This window comes from Parasteatoda tepidariorum, chromosome 8, assembly GCF_982258835.1.
Source record: "Parasteatoda tepidariorum strain Cologne lab strain chromosome 8, Ptep-v5.0, whole genome shotgun sequence".
Lineage (NCBI taxonomy): Eukaryota > Metazoa > Arthropoda > Arachnida > Araneae > Theridiidae > Parasteatoda > Parasteatoda tepidariorum.
The window spans coordinates 62,278,492-62,297,557 of record NC_141762.1 but is presented as its reverse complement, the minus strand read 5'-3'; the positions used below and the strand labels follow the sequence as shown (position 1 = coordinate 62,297,557).

Genomic DNA, 19,066 nt, shown 5'->3' with positions numbered 1-19,066 from the left:
GAATGCTGGGCAAGATCTCAGCGTTCCTCTCCATCATTAACAGTCCAAAAGACAGACATGTTATCCGCATTGCCTTAAGGGATCGTACAGCTACGTCATGAACCCTCACTACTGTCGATGAATTGTGACATAATGTTGAAGCTGCAGGGAATTCTATACTTGTCTATGCTATCCAGTCTCTGTTCGACTCGATGCCGAGGAGAATGACTGCCGATATTGCTGCCAGGAGAGGCCGCTCTGAGTACTGATTGCTCAGGATCCAAATATTACGAAAATTTAAAGACTTGTTTTTCCAAATATAATGTATGTGCATAATGAATATCAGGATATTATTTGTATTAATTCCTGGTGTAGTAATTTTAATGGCCAGTAGTGCAGTTTTTCTGTTGTTATATTATTGCTTCAAATTTTATTTTTGAAAATAATTTTAATTAAATTAAAATTATAATTTGATTGGAGACATTTGAACACGAAAATATTACAATTTAGTTCTTAAGTTCGCAACTCTTTATACATATAGTATTAATCGAGTCATATTCTAATGTAACTTGAATTATGATATAAAAATTAATAAAATAAAAATGATCCATTTTTCATTCATTCAAACAATCAGCAGTTAGAAAATGCCAGAAACTTATAATTTTTAGAAACTTTTACACGCATATCGACAGAGACTCATTTTTTTTAAATACATTGCACGAAAATTAAAACTAAACCTTTTTTTCATGTGGAAATTTTTTTTGTTGAAAAATTAATTTGCGAATTAAAAACTTACAAGCACGCTGGTCTACAGTTTTTGATCCGACATTCAGAAATTTCTTTTGCTCTTTCTGGTGTAATCGTCTCTGAAATAAACAAAGATTATTACTATTTTAATGATGCCCAACAATTGCTTTTTAATTTTATCGAAAAGTTCTTTTTAACAATATCTACTGGTGCTTGCAAGAACTGCAATAACAATAAAATTAATGGCATCTACAGGGTAACAAAAAAGTATAGGGATCACTTTTGTAGTCATCTACCACTAAAGTTTTAAAACCTTTTTACATGTATAGCATACTGATCTAAAGCTCTGCTATTAGACTTTCAATTGCAATACTATTTCATAAAATCATAAAAATGCCTTTGAAGAAATTTGACAAAAAGCTGATTGGTCTAGTACAAGCTTTTTTGGAACTTCGATGGAGCCACAGGATTATACAAACCCATTTTAAAAGGAAAGGTATTGTGATTTCACTCAGCCATATCAGTCGCATCAAGAATTCAGAACTCGGATCGATGCAAAATAATGCAAAACCAAAAAGAAGTGGACAGCCAAACAAATTGAAGAAATCAGATTTGCAGAAGTTTGATAAGATGACATCAAAACCGAATCCACCAATACAGACAAGCATGGCTAAAGCTCTTAACGTGAGTCAGCAAGTTGTAAGCTATCAACTAAAACAAAAGTCGAAGAAAAAATGCCATAAAAAACCTAAATGTCATCATTTAAGTGAGAGATCGATGCAGATTAGGAGGCAACGTTCATGGCCCCTCTACAAGTCTCTCCATAAGGACAGATAGCGAAAGTTCATTACAACTGATGAATCTTGGATCTATCTATCTGATACCAATGCTAAATCTAAAGTTCAATATCTTAGCCGTGAGCAGAATAGGCGAGACTTGACACCCTCAACTACGGTGCCTCATTCCAAAGGCGTAATGGTTTGGATGGGCATATTCGCCCATGGTGTGACCAAACCTCGGTTTGTGAAACCTGGAGCCGAAATAAATTCTGAGTATTACATACAGAAGACATTAAAGCCCTTTCTTAAGGATGATTACTACAGATTGTACCCTAATGGTGATGCTGTGTCTTCCAGTAGGACTCTACCCCACCGTATGCATCTAATGTCACCCAGAAATTCCTTACAGATCAGCAAGTGCAATTCCTGAGACCAGAACAATGGATTCCAAACAGTCCTGAAGCTGCACCATGCGACTACTTCTTATGGGGACATCTGAAAAACAAACTGAATAAGTGAAGAATTTCTACATTGAGAGGCTTTCAAAGAGCTATTAGAGACGAGAAGAAGAAAACCCCCCAGGAAATCATTTTGCGGGCTCTAAATTCATGGTTGAAGCGTTGTAGACAAATCTATTATGCCGGAGGTCGACATATTGAAAAGTATCGCTAAATTTATGTAATAAATCTTGGAAATAAAAACATTCGAAAATGATCCCTATAATTTTTTGTTACCCTGTAGTTTTAAATTTACTACATAATCATGACTTAAGAGCTGAATATTAACGACTTTCGCAAAAAACACTTCGATTTAATGTTAACGACTAACATATCATCGTATATATTAACTACATTACTAACATATCAATTGTATTGAAGTTTTGGACTCCAAAAACTTTTTTGAAAATTTCTTCGATTGATTATTTCAAGAGTTGTTCTATATGGCGATAACTGGCGTTGCTGCGATGTCTGCACTGATGTAAAGAAGATTTCTGGTCGATCTGGTCCTACCAAAACAACGACAATCAGTGCCTTCAAAGCCGCGAGGGCTCAGAGGATAGAGGGTTCGCCTTCCAATACATTGTATACATTGTTCGCCTTCCAATACATTGTCTTCCAATACTGATACAAATTTCAAATCCGGTTTGCACCGACCACAGTGCTGCCGTTAAATATCCTCAGTGGTAGACGGATCATGGGTGAGAGTCCCTTCGCCTTTTCAGGCTAACCATGGATGGTTTTCACTGTTTTCTCTTCATGAAATACAAATGCAGGTTAGTTTTATCAAAAAAGTACCTCCACGAAAATAAATTTTCCCCCATTACTTGATCGAGCAGTTCCCCTGTCTTCTGGATTGGGTTGGTTACGAGGCTACGGAGTTGAATATTAGTGGTCGTAAACACAAATATTGAGTCGGCAGTTCATCGACGGTTATAAAAAAATGAAATAAAATCAGTGCTTTCAGATCCTCCAATGTGCTCTCACTAACTAGAAAAAAGTTACACTGTTAGTGAAACAATAAACGTGGAGGTCTTGCTCTCCCTCTCTCTCTCTCTCTCTCTGTATATATATATATATATATATATATATATATATATATATATATATATATATATATATATATATATATATATATATATATATATATATATATATATATATATATATATATATATATATATATATATATATTCTCTCGTGTAGGAATGAATGTGTGTTTTTCTTTTTTCACATATTTCTAGATTTCTTCTCTTTAGAAGTAAAGTCAGGTCATGGACTTTTATCCTTCAGATTATTCTAGAAAAAAGTTTAAGAGATTAAACAAAATATAAAAGTTTTTTCGATACTTTGCTGGTACTGGAAAATTGCAATAGGGTTTTTGCTACTCAACACACTGTAAAAGACTTAATTCTGATAATTTGTGGTTTAGTAGTCTGGTAAATAAAACATACTCACTCTTACGGTTTCGCCCTTTTCCATTCTGCTGCACTGTATGGGTAGTCATAGTAATGTTTTCATAGCATTCCTGAATGCACTCCTAAAATTTTATTTAAAAAAAATGGAGAATAAAGAAAGTAAGTAAAAATCCTGTAAGCAACATAGAGAATAACTCATTTTTTCTGATTTTGTTTCATTTTGTCACCTACCCTCACACAACCATCCCTTTTTTCTCAAAACCCTTCTATATAATCTTCTAAAAATTCAAGTAGTTATTTTCTTGATCTTAACTACTTTCAAGGTTTTTTACTCTTAAACATTATTGATTGCACTACTAAATGCAAGAGTTCTGTTAGAAAATGCGACCATTTTTGTTTTGAAATCCCACTCAACAGTGCTTTTTTAAATGTTCAACAGCTCAAGATGTATCGCAACTGTATGCATATACGAGTATCAGGGCGTCCCATTTTGACGTTTCAGACAAATTTTCGAATTTCAGAATACTTAAACCATCATAAGGTTTGTTTTAGTTTTCTGTATAAGGAACTAAAAAAATATCCAACTGTCACTTTGAATTTTTGATTTTTTTCAAATTTTTGACGGAATATTCACGACAGACATCCTTATAAGATAAGACATCATTATTTTAAAACTCTTGACTCCTTAAAAATTTGGTTTTGAGATTCTCTATTCGGAATAAACGAAATCATGGTATCCCTTTATTTTTAAGCATCCCTTACTTGCATTGGAAATTTAGTTTTTTTTCCAAACATTTATGGTCGGCTTTACTGTTGCTATTTCTTTACTGTTGACAGAAATTAAGCTAAATACCTGTCAAATGTTTTTTTTTTCATTTTAACCTGTGCATAATTAAACAAAAAATTTTAATTTGCCTTAGTTTTTTGGTATTATCTATTTAATTGCCTGCTTTAATTATAAATCTTAAGGTTTTTACAAAGTAATCTAATTTAGTATTAATGTTGTTTTTTTACCATTTTTCTTAATTGTATTTTTATTCTAATAAACCCATCTCCTTTACTCCTGATCACTAACTCTTTCCCATGCTACAATTTTTTTTTCTTTCGAAAGTGTGGTATGCGAATTCAAATTTTTAAATTCTTAACCTTTAAAAAAGAAAACTGTCTTTGGATAAAAAAAAGTTCCCTTTGTTAAAGGGAATTAAATGACATTTTTATCAACGGTTTGAAAGTTATATACATTCATCACCTCTGATTTGGCGAAAAATTTTAAAGTTAACTCTCATTACAATTTTTAAGAAACGTAATTATCTATTTCTGAGTTATTCTTTTACAGACTATAGTTTTTCTGACTTCTTCAAAATTTTGATCAGTATCGGTTGAAATAAAAAATAATATTATTAAGAGATAATTCGATGTTGAAACAAACAAGCAGCTAAAATGGGTGACAACACTCAAAATAAAGTTAATTCATTTATTTCATTCGCTTATCTTTTTACATATTTTTTAGTTCAATTTATGTTTTGAAATGTGATTAGTTATGGAGAGCTCTAAACAGTAATGAATTGTGATAAGGGTGAAAACTAATTCTAATCTTGAGAAAAAAGAAGAAAAAAGTCTCCAGATCACCCAACCTATTCCCTATTCTCAGCCTAAATATAACATCCGTGAAAGGACACACGGGTAGTTTTCTGAGATTCGTTATGATTCAAAAAAGAGTTTTATTTGCTATCGGTTATCCATTCATAATGTAGTAATAGTGAAGAGGAAGTAAGTAAAAATACAGTCTTACCCTTTTATTTGTGGGTCCATAACCTCCTCTTGCTTTCCACTTTTCTAAATAATCAATGCAATTTGTGTCGTATGGATAAGGAAGCAAATTCTTCTCAATCTAAATATATATAAGTTATTCTTAACAGTATAGTATAAAAACGTATAACAAATATGAACTTTGTGATGAAAGTATATTTTTACCATTGTTAGTACATGGTACAAACATGATTTTAAGATATTGGAGCATTTTATAATGTGGAAGAGGAAAGTTTAAAGAAGTATATTAAATTTGTGATCTAGACAAATGAGACATTTTTCCAAAGTATTATTTTATACTGAATCAAATTAAACCGGCCATGAATCGGTGTGAATAATAGCTTAGAATTAATCAAAAATTATTTTGCAGAAAGTGAAAATATTGTTAGATTCCGATTTGCGCATTTAAAATTTTATGATTACTAGTAATGTAATTTATCCTATAAATTTTTTACGCTTAACCTATTGAGGTCAAAATAAAGTTTAAAAAAAACAAGTTAGTTCAAACATCTTTGAAAGTTTTATCTAAAAAAATACATTTTCGTTCTTATGTTTATTATAAATATATAGCAATGTTTATTTACACAAAAAACAAGCATACAAACTCTTTCAAAATTTGATTTAAAAAGAAACATTGGATACCCAACTAAAGTAATTAAATCCTATATTAAATCATTGAGTTAATTGTATACTACTGTAAATAAATTTACTAAAAAACATGTTCTTCGTTGATTTAGAAAATTTTTACCATGTGCAAATCCATGGCTAAAATCATGTGCAAAACAGGCGATTCATGTTTCTTTCTCTTTTCTATTTTACTTTATATGTTTCTTAAATAAGGGTTAATTTTATGAAATTATTAATTGTCAACTTCTTTAAATTATCCAGTATAATATTACCTTGCACACATCTATTTTCGGGCCCATCCTTGGTAACTAACAATTCTAACGCACTTCAGTACTGCAATGAGAACGCACTATAAAACAAAATCCCTCTGTTTACGCTTTTACCTCAATTTCGGCTTCTATTTTCATATTTTGTTATCTAGCAATCTTGTTACTAAAATATTTCAACTCACTCTTGAAAAAATTTCCCGTTCAGATGCAAGTTCATTTGAATTCGCTACTCATTTTAAATATTTCGTTTCATGTTTTATTCTGTTTTTTCTTTATATTTTATTTTAAATTTTAATTCGCAACAACCTTTTGTGTTGTTATAAATTAAAATTCAAGTTAGTTTGTGCTAAACTAACTAAAAAATTTAACGCTAAGCAATTAAAAAATATCCTCTTTCAAACGTTTCTTCGGCAACGATAAAATATCATTTTTGAATGATTTTCCTTTCACCCCCCCCCCCAAATTTCAGGACCGCATTACAGAAGTGGATTTATGAGAGAAATGTATACACACAAACAAACTCCTCCTTGACTCAATATAGACAGCATTTGTAATTCTATATTACAATTGGAAGCTGAGGTTAAGAAACATATTTCAACCTGTCCAGCATCCGAACAAAAGTAATGCTTGTTGGGAAAATAATGCTTATACCAAACTCAGTTAATTATATCAAACTCAATTTCATGCATTTAAGATAATGAAATATTTTTGATTACTTTCTTCAAGCGAAAAGAATAACTTTTTCCCATCTCCATTGAAAATCCTTGTTCATAGGGATCTACTATTTGTCGAGAATTGTGGAATGATATTTGTGCTTTAGATTGATAGATAAATGGCGGATATCCAGTTGGGTCCACATCCAATCTAAGGGCAAAAGCTGAAAATTTACGAACGTTTATTTTAACAGCAGCAACTAAAAATAGCAGTTTATAAATTCGTATGTTACAATCAACTTCCGAATTAAGTCTTTTAGGTTAAGTAATACTACATACAATTTCTTTTTGTTACTATTTTGCTTCGATAGTAGAATAATAAATTTTTAAAATTTAAGTTTGGACCAAGAAACTTGTAAAGAAGAGTAGAAAAGCTGATAAATGAGCATTAAAGAATAACAGTTTGAAGATTCTTAAACGAAACCTCCCAGAAAGGAGAACGCGTTCACACAAGTGACCTTAAACAAGAAATCTGGTCCTTTTGTAGTCCGAATGCTGCTCTCTGCCCAATTTAGTTACTGATGTTCATGACATTTTTCACTATTTATATTCCTGCCTTCGGGCTCTTAAATAAACCGTGTAAAGGACTTCTCTCTTCCATAATGTGTTAACTTAACAATTTAGCTGTTTTAATGCTAATTGCTTTTCTAACTCTATTTGCTAGCATCCAGACAATCTTTGATATTTGTTAGCATGCAGTGAATCTTTATTGTTTGCTGATTACACCCAAACTTTCTGGTTATAGAGCGCTCGCCATCCAATGAAGTGAACTGGGTACGGATCTCAGCGATGGTTAGTTGACAAATAACCTCAGTTTTAGCTGGATCATGGGTTAAAGTCCCTTTGTCATCATGCTAACCGTGAGTGGTTTTCGTGGTTTTTCTATTTCATATAACGTAAATGCGAGTTAGTTACATCAAAAAGTCCTCTACGAATGCAAATTTCTCCCAATACTTGATCTAGGAGTTCCCTTTATCCACTGGATTAGGTTCAAAACTACAACGATGGACATTGGTAGTCGCATACTCAAAATTGAGTCCGCTATTCAACGAAGGTTCTAGAATAAAAGATATCTTTGCTATTTGTTAATATATGCAAGCAATATTTGCTCTTTGATAGCAAGCAGACTATTTTTTTATAGCATGCAAATAATCTTTGCTATATACTAACTTGCAGGCAATCGTTGCTATTTGATAGCTTGCAGGCAAAACATAGAGAACAAAATGAAACATAAAAAACAAGAGTACATGGTAGGACTTAATCGAAACGTAGCATTATGTCCAAAACAAGGTGAGCAAATACCATATAGCGAGATATTTTGTCCAAAAAAAAAAACTAGTAACGGGCTACAAGCTCATTATATTAAAATGTAAATTTCGAAAAATTTCTGATTGTAGTTTTGATTTCGCTATTAAAGCTCTAGTTTATAAAATATTTGTGAATTACAGAGTTATGCAAGCGTTTTTGTAATTTAAAAGGTAAAAAAGAGAAATTTCGTTCGAGTATTAATTCTAATCTTTAAATTTTAGTTACTTAAAATACAGAGATAATGCTTCCGAGGAAAGCGACTAAGTGCAACCCTTTACAAAATTATAGCACTTCGGCTGTAAGATGAAGTGCTATAATGCGTGGCGACTAAACAGCTACAGAACATGATGATTTAAATATGATAAAAATTAGAACTTTAAGTTTTTAATAATTCAAAACTTGACTATTAATTGACGAAACTCGGACAGAATAAATTTTACTAATTACTTTCCATTTAAAAACACCTGTGTGTGAAAAAGTATTCAAAATGATTTGCGAATTACGCGACGGGTACCTTCCTTGTTAGAATTAAATTTCCCTTTGTTGGAAAATAAGTGAAGTCATATGGTCAAGAACCAAAATTACTTTGAATTAATGTTGATTTTTAAAGTTCTTTCATCAACAAAATAATTTGACAACATTAAGATCGAAGTAAAGTTTTACTACTATAATATTTATGTTGAGGGACAATAATTGAAATGCTGCTATCTAAAGGTACGTAGGCAATCTTTAAAAAGCAAAATTAAACATTTAAAACTTTGACGGATTATTTTTAACATTTCCTAAAATGGTAAAGTGTTCCATTGAAAGCTATATTTACTGCGATTTTGCGTAAGAACAATAATATATTAATCCTAGGATATGATATTTTGTCAATATGTTAATTGTATGAAATGGATATGGCAAATAACACTGAGTGACAATTTTGTTTTTGCTGCTGCATGAGCTTTTTTTAAAATAGATCAAAGATACTGTAATCACGGATTTCAAATTTTAATCGGCTTCTCTCACCAAGCTACAACTTTATTAAAATGTCATTTTAAGTTTTCTTAAAATGTCATTTTTAATTTTTTTTCTGTTGAAGTGTACACATTTAAAAACATTATCTATAGTAGAGGGTAGCATAAAAAATGCAGCAGACTACTAGGGTAGTTAGAGCAAATTAACATTATTAAAATTGCATAAGAGCCCATGCATAGGAATTGCTTAGGATACCCAGTAAGTTGTCTGTGACTTGGGGCGCTTCCTCAGTATAAGCTGTTTCTTCGGTTGCTTTTGAACAGATTACAATTGGCCTAGCCACGAATGAGAGCATTTCTGGGCATAGGCTCCTACGCACTTTTAATCGTGATTATGTGCCCTAATTTTCCACAAAGCTTGTCGCAACATTAACGTGACCTCCTGTTTGATATAAAATTTTTAAACTTGTGCATTTTCGCACAAAATAGACTAAAAATGTTATTAAAAAAATTGTAGTCTTATGATCAAAACTAGTTTTAGATTTGCAATCTCTATGTCTAAATTAAGTGAGAAAAAGCATGTGTGTAAATGCAGGAAAAAAATTTGTTCTCCAGTGTAATAAACTGTACGAAAAATGGTAATGACTACATTGTTGCTTTTTAAGATGTATCAGGGCATGAAAATCCACTTCTAAAGTAATAGCCAAACTAAACAATTTTTACGCCATCCTTTTCCCCAAAAATAGTTTTGATGATAGAGCGCGCTGAAAAGGGAACACGTGTCGCCTTCTGAATACTCTTCGGCCACAATATTTTTCTGAATATTCCAGTCCATTCTGAAAAGAATATAGAAAGAAAAAGCAAATAAAAATAAAAGTAGGATTCAATTCTAGCCCTGAGCTGTTTGAATGCATTTCCAAAGAGTCAAAGTCTATTTAGGTGTGGAAGAAACTATTGTCCAAGGATACCTCTTGGAGTTAATAATTATACAGCCCCTCGTCTTCCTTTGGGCAGATATTGCCGCTTAAGCAACGACAGAAACAGGACTGATACTAAAATACCTTATGATATTTTCAAGCCAAGCAACAAACTCGGTCAGGGAAGGGATCAATTTATAGAAATTCTGAGTAAATTATCAATTGACGCAATCTTCAAAGAGTTTTTGTAAACTGTTTTTTATCTATTGTGACAGATAAAGCCTCTTTCACAGGAAGATATGATAAAATACCGTGATCAAGTACTAATAATTATATTTACCTCCTAACACTCTTCTATAAAAAAGTATTTACCTCCTTCCTAAAGTCTGGAACTATAGCCCTTTATTTTTAATATTTGCGTACTGGCAACTCGCAACTTTGGATGTGAATGATACCACTGGTTGTGAAGAGACAATCACGTGACCACGTACATGTGGTCATAGTCTGGAAGGGCTTAATCAAGAATCATTATATTATAAAAACATCAATCATTTATAACAGCCAAAAAAGTTGATAAAGTTATAATTTGTGCTTTATAAAAAATTAATTAATCGCCAACTTGCATCATATTTTGGACGGAAAGAATGCACTCTTATATTCCAATTGTAATTATCTCAATACCCATCCTCTCAATCTTGACAAACTTAATGACTAAGGACCTTAAGACTATGCGGAAATATTTTTAAAATTATGAAGATTTCAGCTGGCCTAGAAAATGAAAAGAAAAAAAAACTCAAATTAACTCAATAAGTAAAATATCTCAATGTTTCTGGAAACTTAATATTTCTTCAAACTTCGTTTTCGCTTTGAAAAAATCGAAGTTTAATGTTTCAAAGTTTGTCTTCGTCTTGCCTTGCCTTTCTTGCAAGCTGCGGAAATCATTCTAGCCCAACCTGTTTATATCCAGGTTTGTTCTGGAATCAGGTTGAATATTTACATGCTGTTTTGTAGATTCAATAGTTTTGTAGATTCAACTGTTTTGTAGATTCAATGTTCAATAGTCTTGTAGATTCAACTGTTTTGTAGATTCAATGTTCAATTGTTTTGTAGATTAGAAAAAACCATTCATGTTCCATTCATGGATTTTTATTATACTTAGCTTGCAAAAATTAATGTGGCTATTTGTCGTCTGTTTGAAAACATTTGAGCTCGTGAAGGGGGGTAATCAGTGATAAGTTGCTAAAAAATTTGTTAGGCATAAAAAAGAAGGTAAGGAACAAAAATCTGTAGGCAAGTTCATCTAATGACTGAAGACATTTTTCTAAATGATATAAATATGATGCTAGTGTTCAGTGATGACGCGGACAATTGTAAATTATTTGGCATTTCGCATCAACAGCCATATTATATTTGCTGAAAACCTCTCCTCGAAAGAAATAGGAACAAAATATACTAAGCTAAATTTTTAGTCCATCAAGAATCGTTATCTATAGAATTCAATGATTATATTTTGCTTTATCATTTTTTTTAAGAAAATCCCATTGAATCAATTCTTGTGTGCGTATTGGTGGTCTTAAAGTCATGTGCAATTCCCTGCTTTATTCATGACTTAAAATGTTGAAAGAAAAGTTAAAATCTATCGTTGAAAAACATGCTGAGTGACTGTTCACTGATTGTTGTGTCTGAGAAATTCAGTTTAAATTGTTAAAGCAAAGAAGTTGATTAGAAAACATATCTTTCTTTTTAAAAACTATTTACTAAAAAGTTGTATTTATAAGAAATCGTGCTCTAAATTCCAGAATACTGATGTCAACTAATATGTTTTCCACTTTACTCTTGAATTACTTACTAGCTCCGTAATCTACAGTTCCGTACTCTACAGTTTCTGAGATGCTGTCAGGCTGTCCAATCAGGGAATTGAAAGTAAAACAGGAACTGACAATTGGAGACTCGGTTTTCGGGCTAAACATTGAACGTGTAAAGCAATCCCTAAAAAGCAATATAATTAATGCTTGTAAAATTTAATTTTTCTCAATCAGTTTTCAATTACTATTACTTACTAGTTTAGAACTAAAGTAACTTAAGTGTAAAGACTACGTAAATAAATAAGCACAAATATATTAGATCTTTATTTTAAAAACAGGAAAGTATTCTCTGAACAGCCCGCTGTGGGCCAAGGGGTCATGGTGGATGAGATTAAATAATTTCAGGACCAACGGCATGATTGCGGCAATGTGGTCACCAAGCCTTTTTTCCATTCACGCTGGTACCCATCACTCTAAAGATGGGTGAATTTCAAGTCGACACTGGGGATTAAACCCTGATCCATCACAATGATGGTTCAGTGCCTTATATATTTGTATTAAAGGAATCCGAATCGAAAACTTAAAATAAATGAAGGTTTAGGGGAAAATACACTCTTTAACAAAAAAATCGACGCACCAAGAAGCAATCATTCGATTGCTTTGAAATTTCGTATAAAATGTTTTGAAGAGATATGGCTGGAATGATGCCAACTGGGGACGTATAGTCTTTAGCGACGAATCCCGCTTCCAACTCTGTCCTGACGATCATCGATGACGTGTTTGGAGATTCACAGGGCAGAGGGGAAATCCTGCCTTCACTAGTGCACGCCACACCGGCCCTCACCAAGGCATTATGGTCTGGGGTGCCATTTCTTATGACAGCCAGTCCCGTTTGGTTGTCATTAGAGGTACACTTACTGCACAGCGGTACGTCGACGAAATCCCAGGACCTGTTTTGCTACCGTTCCTTTTGCAGCGCCCTGGGCTGGTCTTACAGCAGGCAATGCCAGACCACATACGGCACGTGCTGCTATAAACTGTCTGCAAGCTTGTCAAACTCTTCCTTGGCCTGCAAGATCACCAGATGTCTCCCATCGAGCATGTCTGGGATATGATGGGAAGGCGATTGCATCTGGCACGGAATGTTGATGACCTCGTTCGACAATTGGATCGAATTTGGCAGGAAATACCGCAAGAGACCATCCGGGAGCTTTATCGGTCTATGTCACGCCGTGTGGCAGCTTGTATCCAGACTAGAGGTGGGTCAACACCTTATTGAACTTGTTACTGTAAGTCTTCAATAAATTATTCAATTTTAATCACTTACTGTTCTGTACATTGTCTTCCTATCCACCAATTTTCCTTTCAATCATACAACTCCTTCTTGGTGCATCGATTTTTTTGTTATAGAGTGTATAATATGAAGTGTGCTACTAGAAATTAAATAGTTGAATAACTGAAAAGTATAATTTTAGAACTTCTACATATTCGATCCTAATAATCTCAAAAACGGAATCAAATTGGAAGTAGTAATACTACTGATGCATGGTAATAATGAGAAATCGTTTTAACTAAAATGGTGTAAATCTACACTCTTTTACCTCTACAATCCTCTTAATATGACGACTGATAATTATTGCCCCATTTATTAGAAGAAATGTTGCTTCAATGCTCTGTAAAATGTGCGAACTAAACCGGGGCGGTTTAGTTCGCACCGAAGTTGCGAACCGAACCGAAGTTGGATGTCATTTTTCAAAGAATATCGCATCAGATGCATGTTTTGATGGGGTATTCCATTAGTGAAAAAAAAAAGTTTAAAAAAAAGTAATAAAATATCGATTTATTTTTATGTAATCACTCGTTAAACTTGAAATATCTTGAATTTATTTTAAATTATGGTAAAGTGACATGATCCTCTAGATTTTTTTCTCTGTGTGAGCCTGACATATGTTCAGAAGTTTGAGGAACATGGATTGTGCTGCATTGTTTATATCCACAACAGTGTATACTGAACGGTTTTGCGGAATTTTGCATAATCACTGCTCATAATCATAAAATGTTTCTATGTTTTAAGTACCCTAAAAACACGAACACACAAAATGTTTTCTCATCGAATGATTGTAATTTCACATACAGTGCCTTTTCACATAATTTTAATATTTTGAAGGTCGAACCAAAATTGTGCAAATTGTTCAAAATTGTGCAAAATGTGGTCGAACTAGGGCTCGAAGAAAGTCAGAAATTTTACCCACCCCCGAGGACAGCTTGTCCAACAATGTACCCGTCCTCCTTTGAAACTAACCCGTAGCTTCTAAATAAATAAAAATATAATTTTCTCTTATTTATTACAAACATTTATATAAATTGCACAACGAATTAGTAGTTACTAGGATTACAAATACTAGGTTACTAATAGTAAAACATAGTATTTCTTTTATGAAATAATTTAAATAACAAAGGTCAAGTTATCTGGAATGTCAATTTATCCGAGGGTACTTCGTTTTTTAAATGAAACAAATATGACGTTTGCCAGTTCCACAATCAAGCCAATGATTTACAGAGGTTTCTACACAGAAATCTGAAAGGGGTTTTCCATTTAGGTGTATGCTCATAATTGTTTTTAACGCCTCTTGTTAAAGACTAGTACGTAATGTGTTTATTTTTGTAAGCTCATTGCTGCAAAGCCTCTTTCAACCACTGCAGTACTCCCAGACAGAGAAAACATCAATTCCACCAAGCGCATTATGTTGCAGTATTTCTAGATTAGAGGGTCATTTTACAAGTGAGGCGCTAGACTCTTGTAAGATAACGAAAATTGAAAATGTATCACGAATATTAACTGGAAAATTAACTGGTCGGATTCGAGAAATTTGTTGTCCGCAGGGAATTTTTGACCGCCGAGGACGGGCGGACGGGTGATATTTTTCGAACCCTGAGTGAGACGATATTTTAAGTTATGAAATCAGACACAAAAACATTTTCTTTGAACAAACATTTCTTTTTCTCTATGCATTTGGGTTCTTGAACATCAAAATATATATACCGGGATAGCCTGGTCGGTAGGGCGCTGGGCCCATGTCTGGAGTTCGTAGGTTCGAGCCCTGCCGGCCGAAGACTGATGCAAATTAAATCTGTCGAGTCGCAAAAGTCCTCTATGTTCCCATAAAAAATCAATACCTCTGGAGGTACTGGATTGGAGATCGTTCGTTCTCTGATTCAGGTCAAAGTTACGATCTGTGGATGAATGAATTGATTTATGAATGGATCCACCCTATAAACGGGTGCGACGTATGGTGTAGCAAAAGTCGAATTCTTGGTCATAGATGGCGCCACTGGAAAACAAAAACAATCGCACCCCCTTTGCCTAAACAGGCATACGTCAACAACAACATCAAAATATGAAAAACAAGGTCAGAAAAGTTTAAGTAGGACAGTGTTTGAAAGTTTGAGCCCCTTAATAATAATTTTAACATGTGTATTTCTGAGTCATTAAATATAGACGTATTTTTCCATATCTATAGAACATTTGAATTGAACCAAAACTTTTTTGCATTCATTTATAAAAAAATTTTATCTAAAGATTATTTCATTCAAAAAATTTCTTAAAATTATTTTTTTACATTACTTAATTTATTTATTTCCAAAAAAGTTTAATTTTCAGAATAATAATAATCCCGATTCCGCATAGTTCATGGGAAATCTAATTTTACAAAAAGTCGAATATAAACACTAGATTGCATAAGGAAGTCATTTTGACTACTTTAAATTTCAATTAGAAAAACAATGATGTACATAATGACGCGATTTCTTAGAATTTTGTGACTTTTTGTACAACATATAAATTTTTTTATTGTTAATATTTACTAATAGCTTGTTATATAACTGTAAATAATGTAAAAATGTTAAAGATTAATTTTAAACAAATTTATTTACTGTTCACAATCCTGTCATTTTGGCTGCGTTTGGGCAATGTAGGTATATACTAATTTTTCGTCTTTCTAGTGTTAAATATTAGAATTCTCAGGAATTTTTCAACCAATTTTGTTTTGTCTTTTAAAATAATATTTTTAAAATGGTGGGGAAAAAAACTGTATACTAATGTATACAGTTTTTTACAATTCAAAATTTTTTCAACTTTAATTAAATAAAATAAGAAATAAGAAATATTTTCTAAACGTTATTTTTAGTATGGAATTTTCATTGCATAAACTAATTTTATAATTGAGTAAATAATTTTTCACTTCGTTAAAAAAGTTATCGAGATATGGCATAATACGCAAAAGTAAAATAAGCATTATGATCCAAATTTTGGTCCGCTCCTCTGATCAAATTATGAGGAGCTTATTTGCCTGATTGTTTCTACTCTTTATATTTTGTTCGTCAGAAATCCAAATCCGTCAATAAAACTGTATGTTTATTCAGAGAAAGGACGTGTTTGTGTCTGATTTTGAAACTTTAAACATTATCTGCACTAATCAATGAGCATATAAAAGGTCACATTCTTGAACCATTAAGATTAAGTAAAAACGTGAAGATCCGATCGTTAGATCAAAAGCTATGCAGAGTGGTCAGCTTATTTTTACCACCCCGTACAATTTTTTTTAAAAATTTAATATGTTATTTAAAAATGTTATTTATTAACTTTAAAAACCGCTTGTTGCGTTATTATAAATTATTTCGCAATAAAATACACACGTTTTAATTTCTAGGATTTAATAATTTCTACATGCATTTAAATTTGCACGTAAGTTTACAATCCATAAGATTTTTCTGTAATCTATAAATTCTGAAACACCTCCAAAAAATTCCAAATTCTAAAGAGCTATAAATCACGTAGAATATAACTATTATCCTGACACAAATAAAACACAATGATTTCAATGTTTTGAGTATTATCTTTGCAATTTATGTTTTCAATTAAATATAAATGGATTTATAAATTGAATTGTAAGCAGTACAACTAGTCTAATTATTTATTTCTGCAACTAGCTTAGAAGCAAAAATAAATCAGGAGCAGTAATCAGGAAATCTCATTACGAAATTTCACCACTGCCGCCACTTCTGCTAAGGGTAAGCTTTATGGCACGTTCGGCTCTCGTGATTTGAGTGGGTATCAGTTTTGTCTCCGATTACGGGTCAAAGAATTATAATCCCCTCTATATCCTTTGTATTCTACATTCTTTGTATGGGTCACATGAAAATCCCCTCATATTCTTTGTACGAGTCACGTGATAATCGCTGGCAAAGCATTTATTTCCATTGATTCAATATTGATGCCACTATTTCCTCGTGTAAATTAAAGAAAAAAAACATCATTTGATGCTTATTTTCGCTGCTAGATGCTTCCTCTCGCGTATTTGTGAATTCGCATGCTTTTTGTTTTTCTTTCGTGAGATAAGCATTTATAAAAGATATGGATTTGCTGACTGGCAGCTGCGTTATATGTGGGAATAACAAACGATAATATCTTGATTATGAAGATAGTGATTCTGTTTCGGAGTATTCCATAACTCTGGGCATTTCTTTTATTTTTTCAAGTTTATTACAAAATTTGTGCAACATTTTTCGAGACAAGATGCTTACAAATGATATTCATCTGAAGATAAAAATATCGCATTAATTTTTTGAAGTTATACTTCTTATGCGACTTCCAACAAGGTTGCGTTAAACGTTTAACGCTACATTTTTATTGGCAGGGAAATCACGTGGTAGGATCCAGTTTTCCGTCATTCAATTCCATATTGTTTTGGTTCTCACTAGCATAAAAATAATAAAAGTCATAAAAGTATAGTTTTTCTATAAATATTTTTTTAGTTTGATTTGATGCACATATAATTCGCGATCGCAACGAACTATAGGGGGCGTTGTTGTATGAGACTAATACCTGCGATTTCTATATGAACAGTCATTCAGTTACTCTAGAGACGTCGTTAATGTAGCACGTAGCATTGCAACGTTCCTTCTTTATTGTGGCTAATTAAATTTAAAAAAGAAAAATGCTTGATATTCTTTCTTATGCAAACGAAAACAAAATGGTATCTCTTTTTATTAGAGAAGGAATATCCAAAACACATTGGAAAAATATTTGTACATTAACAGAAAAAAATATGTATATTCTTATAAGAGTTAAAACCTAATGCCCGAGAAATAGTATTACTAAATTTAATGATATAACATGAAAGGCCCATTTAAACTTTACATTCTATAGTTTTAAAAATCATATTACTTCAAAAATTAAAATGAAAAAAAAGTATACATAGGCCTCATAATTTTATGAAATTTAATTTCGTAAACAAAGTTTTTTGACAACAATTTTTATCAAAAAATTTCAAGTTTCAATAAAAATCATTATTTAGAAACTAAGAAACGTAAAATAAAGAATGCTGACGAAACAAAAACAAAAAAAAAACAATTCTTTTTTGTCGCCATTTTTAGTGCTACGAAAATTCGTCTTTGGGATTTGCCGAAAACAAAACAAGATGCAATTTTATTTTTTCAGGAGGAAAATATTTTACCGAAAAAACGAAAATGTACCAATTCCCACAACATAAAACTTTATCTTGGTAAACGTACGTTTTGGAAATGTTATTTCATTTGGAATCTTATTTATCAGAGTTTATATGGCGATATGATTGTTTTGAATCTATGCTAAACTCTATATCGGCTCATTTTCCACCAAAATCCGATTGACTATTTTGATTTTAAATAAAGTGTTTTATTTTATGAATTGTCGCAAAAATTTTAAGTGTAGATTAGCGGCACTTAAAAACCGCCAAATCTGTAGCGGCGGTGGCGTTAATAAGTAAGTACCGAATTATTATTCTATACTTTTCGGAATCATATTACTTCAAAAATTGGAATATACAAGAAGTATACATAAACACATAATGTTATACCATTCAATTTTTCAAAAAAAGTATTTTGAGAACAATTTTTATCAAAAAATTATAAACTAAAAAACGGAAAATAAAGAATTCTTAGGATAAAAAAACGATTTTAAGAATTCTTTACATTGAAATAAAAACTTTCATATTGTTTCTTTTTTTATTATTCTTATAGTTCTTAATCAGACGTAAAAAACCATTCTGTAGAGAACCATCATCAAATGAAAAAAAATATTTACAAGCAAATTTTTTATTGTAAAAATCATTGCACTGACCTGATTTATAATTCCCGGAGAATTCCAAAATGATAAGTTCCTTGCTTGAAAACTTTATTCTCAAATAATAGATACATAGT

The 19,066-nt window shown here is 32.0% G+C and overlaps 1 protein-coding gene across 1 annotated transcript in view; it reads right to left on the bottom strand.

The window, feature by feature from the left end:
• The window catches only part of LOC107447884 (uncharacterized), an 82,587-nt gene that overhangs the window by 51,153 nt on the left and 12,368 nt on the right, over positions 1–19,066 (bottom strand). Inside the window, exons 4-8 of the mRNA XM_071181291.2 lie at positions 11,872–12,011; positions 6,842–7,002; positions 5,213–5,311; positions 3,461–3,542; positions 776–845 (exon numbers count right to left, since the gene is read on the bottom strand). Of these exons, the coding sequence (XP_071037392.2) occupies positions 776–845; positions 3,461–3,542; positions 5,213–5,311; positions 6,842–7,002; positions 11,872–12,011 (552 nt within the window). The remainder of the gene's footprint in view (positions 1–775; positions 846–3,460; positions 3,543–5,212; positions 5,312–6,841; positions 7,003–11,871; positions 12,012–19,066) is intronic.